Source organism: Propithecus coquereli, unplaced genomic scaffold, assembly GCF_000956105.1.
Source record: "Propithecus coquereli isolate 6110/MARCELLA unplaced genomic scaffold, Pcoq_1.0 Scaffold111, whole genome shotgun sequence".
NCBI lineage: Eukaryota > Metazoa > Chordata > Mammalia > Primates > Indriidae > Propithecus > Propithecus coquereli.
This window is the reverse complement of record NW_012135081.1, coordinates 5,859,884-5,870,092: the sequence shown is the minus strand read 5'-3', so window position 1 is coordinate 5,870,092 and position 10,209 is coordinate 5,859,884. Positions and strand designations below refer to the sequence as shown.

The 10,209-nt window shown below is 33.6% G+C and overlaps 2 protein-coding genes across 2 annotated transcripts; both read right to left on the bottom strand.

Moving 5' to 3' along the window:
* Positions 1–335: 335 nt before the first annotated feature.
* LOC105816184 (olfactory receptor 6C3) lies at positions 336–1,271 on the bottom strand. The gene has a single exon (XM_012651522.1). The coding sequence runs from the start codon at positions 1,269–1,271 to the stop codon at positions 336–338; it is 936 nt and encodes a 311-aa protein (XP_012506976.1).
* A 7,548-nt stretch (positions 1,272–8,819) lies between these two features.
* On the bottom strand, positions 8,820–9,868 carry LOC105816167 (olfactory receptor 6C1). The gene has a single exon (XM_012651498.1). The coding sequence runs from the start codon at positions 9,830–9,832 to the stop codon at positions 8,888–8,890; it is 945 nt and encodes a 314-aa protein (XP_012506952.1). The 5' UTR covers positions 9,833–9,868; the 3' UTR covers positions 8,820–8,887.
* Between the last annotated feature and the right edge of the window lie 341 nt (positions 9,869–10,209).

Genomic DNA, 10,209 nt, shown 5'->3' with positions numbered 1-10,209 from the left:
AAAAATTAAAGTTTGAGACTCTGCATTTGAAGTACACCATGATAACATATGTGCCATTTAGCAACTGATATAACAGAATTAAAGTATTTCATATATTTTGAGAAAATACTATAGGGTAAATAAATTTTACTATATCTTTAAGTAAGTCAATAAACAATGCATTGGAGAAACGGGTGTGGAAATGGAAGAAATGGACTGGGAAAAATATCAAATGAAGTATAATGTGGCATATAAAGAAACTATAAGAAAGCAATGATGCTGATACAGATACTAAGAAATTTCAAGATTGTACTTAATTGCTTTTTAATAGTGTACTTTAGTTTTGACAAAAAAAATCATTTCTTTGCATAAAGCACAACTTTATGAACCACATCTTTGAAGGCTTGTTTTACTTGCTGGTTCCTCAGGGTGTAAATGAAGGGGTTCAGCATGGGAGCAACAGAGGTATTGAGAACAGCTACTCCTTTTGTCAGTGATGCCTTTTCTTTTGCAGAGGGATTAGCATACATGAATATACAGCTTCCGTAAGAAATGGAAATGACAATCATGTGAGAGGAGCAGGTGGAGAAAGCCTTTTTTCTCTGACTGGCAGATGGAATTCTCAAAATAGTCCTGATAATGTACATGTAAGATAAAATCACTAATGCCAAAGTGAATAGCAAAGTAACCAAAGCAAAGTAAAAACCAATTATTTCTAGGAGCCATGTATCTGAGCAAGATAGTTGTAAGAGGGGAAAATAGTCACATGCAAAGTGGTCAATGACATTGGAAGCACAGTAATCCAGTTGGAGGAGAAGCATAAGGGGTGGGAAAATGGTCAGAAACCCACCCAACCAGGCACACAGCACAAGCAGTGTGCAGAGTTTCCTGTTCATGATGGTTGTGTAATGAAGGGGCTTGCAGATGGCAACATAGCGGTCGTAGGACATGGCAGTTAGAATGTAAAATTCAGTCACTCCCATGAAGATAAAGAAAAAGAATTGGGCTGCACAGTTGTTAAAGGAAATGGTCTTATCCCTGGTGATAATTGACCCCAGAAACCTAGGGATACATACAGTTGTGAAGGAGATTTCTAAGAAAGCAAAGTTCCGGAGGAAGAAATACATAGGCGTCTGCAGATGCGAGTCCACCAAGGTTAGGGTGATGATAGTCAGGTTTCCAGTGACACTTAATAGATACGTGATAAATAAAAAAAGAAAAATCACAATCTGAAGGTCAGGATCATCAGAAAGGCCTAGGAGGACAAACTCTGTGATTATTGTATGGTTCATGTCTTTCTTTGTCCCTCTCTCTTTCTCTCTCTCCCTTTTTCTTCTTTTAAAGATATTTAGGTAGAAAGAGAAATAAAGGGAAGAGATGAAAGATATTATTCATCCTGATTGAATATCATTATCTCATCATCATTGATGCAATTCTAAAATATCTTCTATAATCTATGACGATTTTATTTTGACTATCTTGTTTGTAGTATGTTTTAATATATATTTCAGTGTCCAGTTTATATTCTAGTTCTTTTATTTTAAATTTAGCAGGAGAAGTCAGGAAATCTTCATAAAGTAAGCTACATTATTGAGAGATGGTGAATAAAATCCATAAATCTTGCATTGGGCTCAATTTATGCAAAATATCATCACCTTTTTTGTTGAAACAATCACACGAAACCCATGTTTTTCTTTCTTTTTCCATTACGTATATATTAAAGGATACTACCACCTAAAAACAAAATGGCAAAAGGGAAAATTAGAAAACTAAAGTAACAAACCTTTACTCTTTTTATAATAAACTAAAGATTTTTAGCAAATAAAATACTTTTATTTTAATAATTATATAATTATTAATTTTATTTTAAATGTTATTATTTTTTTCTGTCAAGATAATATGAGAACACCTATATATATTATGTATATTTACTATAGATAGAATAAAAAGGTAATTATTTTATCTAACAAATAGGAAGATATTCACTTATTCGATTATTGGATTGTCTTATATTTCCATCAGAATCTTTAATGTTTGATGTGTTCTATAACTTACAACAAATGTGTGTATGTGTATATATTTTTATATATATATATTATGGAGAGAGAGAGAGAGAGAAGCGCATCTTTATTTTTGAGCTTAAAGGGACTTGCAATATTAATCGATTTTTCATTTTTCTCTGATGGACAAATTGGAAAAATAACTACTTGCCTTAGATCTTAGCAGCAATGTCACTCGGATTGTAGCACAGTACATTTTCCATTTGAACATCCTCCCTCCTGAGCTATTAAGTTTTATGGAAAAATGTTTCATTCCCTAGTAATTTTGCCCCACATGAGATGACTCATCTTTATGGATCTACTCATTCATAAGGATATCCAGAAATGTATAGGAAAACCTTTCTCATTCATCCTAACCTGTACAGTGAATCCCCAGCTATTCAAACACTGTGTGGATATACTATTCTGTAGATTTGGTTGCTAAAATCCTGACCACTATCTCCTCTATATTTTAGATGGTAAAATTTCTGCTCTGAAGGATAGAATGTAAAATCACTGCTTCTCCTCCAGATACTACCAATGTTCCCACTAATTGAATTTGATTTATTTTTCCTCTCTTTTATAATAATTAATATTTCACGAAATAAAAATGGAATATCAACATCTTCAGAAGATGTGGGAATACACTATATTCCTCTTCAATGATGTTGATTTAGATGTTCAACAAAGTAATATTTAAAGAGAGAACAAAGAATGATATGACAATATTGGGTATTATGACTATAGATTTTTAAATTAGGATCTGGCTTCCCTCTGGTTTATTCAGATCTAAAATACTTCAAGTATATTTGCTTTTACCTCAAAAGATTTGATCTCCTAGGAACAAGGCAAAGTCCAGGCCACATCTCTGTCATATTATAGACCATGAGGGATTTCTGGAAGCCATTCTTAGATTTCCCAGTAGCCTCCTAACTCTTCTTCTCCATGGTCACTCTCCCTTGAGGATGGTTACATGCATCTTTGTATCCCACAAAGGGCCTAAAATGTTGTCTTCTATAAAATATTTACTTATAGTAATTACCTAATATTTTATAATTATATAATATTTCACGAGTAATAAAAACAGCTAAGAAATCTACTTTCTTACAACTAGAACTCTTAATGTAATTGATATTTAACCACCTTTTCAAATATAAAAGTTTTCTACATATGCCTTTTTTGTTGTTTATCCTTGGGCTTTATTAGGTGTTGGGGCATTAAGAAGCAAAAGATTATTCTACATTAACAAGATAAAGAATAACTATTATAATGCATATACTGTGCTCATAATTTTTGAAATACTATTACATAGGTTAACTAATTTAATTTTCATTACAAATTGCAACATTTAACTGCAATGTCCATTTTGTCCACTGTATTGTTCATCTTGGCCTTTACATTTATTTATCACTCCTGTAACATTCTAATGAGAAATACCACAAAATGATGAACTATTATTTCTGTGAAATTCTGGTTAGTAGATTATAATTACTTATTTTCTTTAATGTTGTTCTTTACGTTTCCCAAAGTTTTGGCAATAAAATATATATAATCAGATAAGCCATGTATTTGATATATTATATAAAGTAATAAAACTTATTAAGAATTACTTTATGCAAAAATTGTTATACACTTAATAAAATAATTAAACACGTATTTAAGATAAAAATATGATTGTGAATTTATATAATCAAATAACACTTTATTTTTTCAACTTTATTGAGGTATATTTGATGGGTAAAAATTTTTGTATATTTAAGGTGTACAATGTGATGTTTTGATATAAATATACCTTGTGCATCAGCTAATAAAACAGTTACTGATACAGAGCTATGTCATGGCTGGGGTGCAAGTTTGTGAATTACTTTGTTGCTAAATAAGCACTTAGTAAAGGGGCATTTTGTCAGATGTGTCTCTACATCACAGGGAGTGTTATCCTTATCCACTTAGTTCTTAGGGATCGGTTTTGTGGAAATAGTAAAAATGATGCTATGTTTTTATGATAAAATCCCAATTAATGAGCAGCAAGAAATTCTATCACTATTCATGGAAAGCCGATGTGCAGTGGTGTCTCACTTCATTGGGTCCTCACTCTATTGATTTTCTGTAGTTGCTATTTAGATTTTAGAGGCTTAATCCAGGTTTAGGTTTAGTTTTTTTTTTCTTCCAAAGCTGTTCCAGAAAGGGAATTAAAAAAAAAAATACTTAGCAGTTATTGGTGATCAATGGCTGGATCCATTTGTTTATAATGTGCTACAAAATGGTTATATTCTAAATCTATTGTTTACCATTTGCTTATTCATTGTTAGAGATCACACAGAAAAGCCCAGATGAATGCTATTTTATTCTTTATTCAATATTCCAAGTTGGTTCTCTAGTATCTTTTTGTACGTATTATAAACACATGGATTTATAATTTTTGTTTTAGTTCATGTTAGTGTTTGGCATACATATTTCAAGGAAGATTTAAATTGACATTCCTACCTGTTTGGGTGTTTCAGCCAGGGGAAATTCCTCAAATTGGCTTCTGACTCTTGCGGACATTATGCTTTTACCCTTTGATTGCTTCCTTCTTATCTAGTATCAGTTATTCCAGGCTCATGTTGCACTCTCCTACATTAGACCTAGAATCAATCATTTCTCCAGAGAGTCCTCCTTACATTGATTGGGAAATGTTGAATCAAGATAAGAAACTGGGTACTAGTTATGATGATTTTTATGAGATCAATCATTTGTTCTAGGTATTTTCAGTAGACAGCAACAGCAAACATGTATTTTTTATTGTAAAATAATTTATGAATGCATACTAAAACATATGATTCAAATTTTGGACTACAGGATTTTTATATACTTCCTTTTATCTCTCCATGTGTATTTTTTTCTCTCACATTAGAACCCAGGATATAACATTAATTTTCATTTCTCTTTTTTCCACATTGTGCATACAACAGTATTAGAATAACACTGATGGCACTGCCACCCACAATATCATTCCTGATAACAGTTTAAGATTTTTTTTACCTGTTCTCTTTGCGCTTAGATTACATCCCACATTGATGTGCAGCCCAATTACTGCATTTTAAATCAGTTGAATAATTCTATTCATGTGGTTACCTTACCAACTAAATATACACTTAATTATATTTAATTCACTTAAGTTTTATTTTTTCAAGGATTCTTTTTTTAAAAATTTAATGTACCTGTAATTATTAAATATTAACATGGGTCCAAAGTGAAATATTCAAAACTAGTTATATTCCAAAAAGTTTATCTTCAAACATTGATCCTTCAGACCTATTTCCTTGGCTCTGGAAAAAAATTTAAATATTATATCTTACCGTTCCGTGTTTTTTTATTTTTAATCATAAACAATTACATGTGCAAATTAAGATTTCCCTTTCTTAGGGAAATATTTTTCCCATTTTCTTTAATCGACATATTTAATATATCCTGAAGATCATGATACAAGTGTATAAATATACCTCTTATCCCTTTTACAGCTGCAGTGTATGGATATACTGTAGTTTATTCAAAAAGTCCACTAATAATGAAAATGTTTTTTCCTTCTAGTCTTGCTATTACAAATAGTCATATAATAAATAGGCTTGTGAATTCTCTTTTAGTATTTTTTTGCCATTGTTCCCCTAAAATAATTTCCTAGAAGTGGCTTTTCTTGTCAATTAGTAAAGGCATATGTGATTTTACTAAATATTATCAAATCCCCCCATCAAGTGACTACTTCTCTACAGCTTCACCAGCAGAGAATGTTGCCACATTTTGATGTTTTTACCAATAAATCAAAAATCATTGATAGATCGATGCAGTTCTCATATGGTGAGTGAGATAGACAGTTTTTTTTAAAAATTAATCTCTATTTGTGTTTGTCATTTTAAAAAATATTTCACTATGACTCTGATCCAATTTTTTATAGTTTTTTCCCCTTTCTTTATGTTTAGAAGGGACATAAAATATTGTTTGTAAACAAAGTTGAAAATTATTTTCTGACACAGAATTACGTTTTTATTTGGCTATGATATTTTTGGGTATGACATTAAAAAATATTTTATTGTGTTAAGAACACTAAACATGAGCTCTACCCACTTAGCAAATTTTAAGAGTGTAATACAGTATTTCTAATTATAGGAACAATGTGCAACAACTCTCTAGAACTTATTCATCTTGCATAGCTGAAATACTATTCTCATTAATTAGCTATTCCCCATCTCCCCTCACCCCAGCACTTGGTAACCGTAGTTCTATTTTTTGGTTATGTAAGTTTGACTCTTTTAGATGCCTCATATGAGTGGAGTCATGCAGTATTTATCCTTCTGTGACTGATTTATTTATTTAGTACAGTGTCTTAAGTTTCATCTGGCCAAAAGCCAGAGGGAGATCCTTCAGGTCAGAGGGGGGTGAGCAACCTGAACCTCACTTCTGTCTGCTAAGCTGTGGATTCCGAAATGCCCATCTTCCATGAGCAGGTTCTTTGGCACGGTGGGACATCTGCACTGCCCCCACCCCAGGCTTCCCCAGCAGCCTGGGAAATGACCACTGACCCCTCTTGTAATGGCGCTTGTGCCAGCCTTTGGGGGGCCTGGATGCAGACTTGCCTGACCCAGCCCCACCTGGCTTTGCCTCCACCTCCATCAACCTTGGTGGTGGCAGATCACAAAAAGGGGATGCTTGGGAGGTCCAAGGCCCCCGTCCAGCAGCTGGGACAGCTGAGTGATTCTTCTGATAGACTAGGGCTGGGCATAGCTCCCACAAACAGCACCGTATCTAGCTCTCTCCTGCCGGCACCATCTACTGGCAGGAAGGTCAACAAGTACAGCCAAATTCATTATTTGCTGATTCAGTTGTACAGGGCTCCACCAACTCTTACCACAAGTGCCACCTACTGGTATGGAAACAAAACTGAATGTCCCAACATAATTCTTACTGCTGAAGGCGTAAGTCTGGGGAAAGAGGCAAGATTCCGGAAACCCCATGTCTCTTTCTCAGCAGGAGGCAGAAAACCTGCTCACACATATGGTACATTACCACTACAACCTACAAATCAGTAACATTTGAGAAAACCACCACACTGAAACTCTCTATTACTAAAGAATTTATTCAGGGACTTGACCATATGAAAGTACACACAAGCAAAGCCAAAGGTCCTTACCTAACATAAACTATAGTCCCACCCTTAAGAGGGCGAAAAAGTCCCATTTAAACAAAAGTAAAGTCAAAAACAAGAAGTGACAGCTTCTCCACATAAGAAGAAACCAATGTAAGAACTCTGGCAGTGTGAAAAAACAGAATGTAGCAAAACCCCCAAAGGATCACACTAGCTCTCCAGCAATGGAATCTAACCAAAAAGGAATTTTTGAAATGTTAGATAATAAATTCAAAGTATGAATCACAAGTAAGCTCAGACACTAATTTGAAAACCAGAACAAAGAAATAAAAAATGATAATTTAGGACATGAATGAAAAATTTACTAAAGAGATTAATATTTTTTAAAAAACAATGGAACTTCTGGAAATGAAAGACTCATCTAGGGAATTAAAAAATATAGTTCAAAGTTTTAACAACAGAGGAGACCAAGCAGAAGAAAGAATTTCACAGACTGAATATAAGGCATTTGAATTAACTTGGTCAAAAATAAATTTTAAAAAATCAAAATAAATTAATAAACTATTCAAGAAACATGTGATTATGTAAAATGGCCAAACATAAGAATTATAGGTATGTCTGAGGGAGAAGAAGAAATAGCAAAAAGCATGGAAAACCTATTTGAGGGAATAATGAAGGAAAACTTCCCTAGTATTGCTAGAGATTTAGACTTCCAGATATAAGTCAAACTCCTAAAAGATTCATTGGAAGAACTGAAAGTAGATCTATCATTCGATCCGTTGAATTCATGGGAACACACACATTTTGCCTAAATACTCTAGACACTTATTAATGTGTTATGTAGAATGTAGCAAAATTTTGGGAAATTTGCTTTGTCGTGAAGTTTTTATTTGCTACAAAACTTAACCTTAAATGATTTTGTTCAGGTATAAAATGATTCGGATATATGCACTGTTTCAAAGTATTCCAAAATTTGAAAAAGAGATTTATGGATTATTTTTTTAGGTAATGATAGATAGAAAGGAACTTATTTTCTACTCAATTACAGCTAATGAATTTTTCTTAGGTATTTGAAGTGTATTTGCTATGTTTGGTGAAATCTACATATGTATGCATATATCTATCTATCAATCCATCATCTACCACTCTATATAGAGAGATGTTACAGGATTCAGAAATACGGAGATCTACTTAGACTTATACCTAAAAAAGTGTATACTGATAATGGCATATATTTCTTTACTAACAGGTTAATTCCACGAACATACTCAATTCAATCGTAATTAAAAATATTTCTTGCTTTTCAAATAAATACATTTACCTTTTTGTTAAATTAGCTGGCATCTTTTCACATATTTCCTAGAACATCTATAACAGAGAAAGAAATTTCCATAAAAATAGATGAAAATTATAAGACCATATTTTCTTTGTATACTACATGAAATACCACTATTTATAAGCCATTCCAACATGTATGGGTATCACTTTATTTCCCGAATAAAACTAATGCATAATTTTAGTTTTAAAAATATTATTGAAGAGTTTGTGATTTAAAAAATTATTCAAACGAGGGGAGTCAGAATGACACAAGAAAAGTATTTTAAATGGAATGTGACATATATAAACAAATATGAATGAAAAATATTAGAAAAAAGAGATGAACAAGGAAGTAGAGGGGCCATTTTGATTAGAAGAAGCTGTTTAAAACTCATATTCATGTTTTAAATTGCCCCTAATCCTTCACAGTGCATCATTTTATGTACTTGTGAAAAAATCCAGCCTTCCCTGCCACGTTCATGATGGCTTGCTTAACTTGCTGATTCCTTAGGCTGTAAATAAAGGGGTTCAGCATGGGAGCTATTGAGGTGTTTAGTACAGCAACTGCCTTGCTCAAAGATACTCTATCCTTTGCTGAGGGTTTAATGTACATAAAAATGCAGCTGCCATAAGAGATGGAAATGACAATCATGTGGGAAGAACACGTAGAAAAGGCCTTTGTCCTCTGATTATTAGAAGGAATTCTCAAAATCGTTCTCACGATGTGCATGTAGGACAGAAATATTAATGCCAAAGTGAACATCAGAGTAAACACAGCACAGGAAAACCCCATTATCTCCAGGAATTTTGTGTCTGAACAAGAAAGTTGCAGCAGGGGAAAATAATCACAGGTAAAATGGTCAATAATATTAGATCTACAGTAATCGAGCTTTAAGAGCAACATGAGTGCTGGGAATATGATTAAGAATGAAACCAGCCAAGAAGTAAAGACGAGCAGTGTGCAGACTCTTCGATTCATGATGACCGTGTAATGCAGGGGCTTACAGATGGCAACATAGCGGTCGTAAGACATGGCAGCCAGAAGGTAAAATTCAGTGACGCCCAAGAGAATGAAAAAAAATAACTGAGCTATGCAATTATTAAAGGAAATGGTTTTATCTCCTGAAATAATGGTACCCAGAAACTTAGGTATACTGACAGTTGTGAATGAAACTTCTAAGAAGGAGAAATTCCTGAGGAAGAAATACATGGGGGTCTGGAGGTGAGAATCCAGTAGGGTGAGAGTGATGATAGTCAGATTCCCAGTGATGCTGAGCAAGTAGGTGATGAGCAGAAAGACAAAGATCGCAACCTGTAGATTTGGGTCATCTGACAATCCCAGGAGAAGAAACTCTGCTATTTCTGTATGGTTTCTCATTCTTCAAATGCTGATTTTTTTTTTCACCTGCCAGACCTATAAGAAAAAGCAAAAAGAACAAACTTGAAGAGTTGTGGATTAACAAATATCCAAGTATGGGGCTAGAATTTGGCTGGAACAGTGTGCCATGTTCATCTCAAGGGAAAATTAACAGCCCTTCAGGGATAATTACAGTGATCCTTTAATTTCCTCTCTTTTCCAGGTAAAAAACTCTTCGGTTAAAGCAGGTTAAAAAAAAAGCTCAGTATCACACACCTTGAAGTGGCAGGGCAGGGATTTATAATCAGAATTTTCTCACTCCAAACACTCCCTGTTACCTTTCAGAGACATGCCTACAAGGTCCCTTCCCAATGAGAACCACATTTGTGTCATTGCAC

Bases quoted from the DNA above. Each gene is read 5' to 3' on its own strand.
- LOC105816184 (XM_012651522.1), bottom strand. From the start codon at position 1,271: ATGAACCATACAATAATCACAGAGTTTGTCCTCCTAGGCCTTTCTGAT.
- LOC105816167 (XM_012651498.1), bottom strand. From the start codon at position 9,832: ATGAGAAACCATACAGAAATAGCAGAGTTTCTTCTCCTGGGATTGTCA.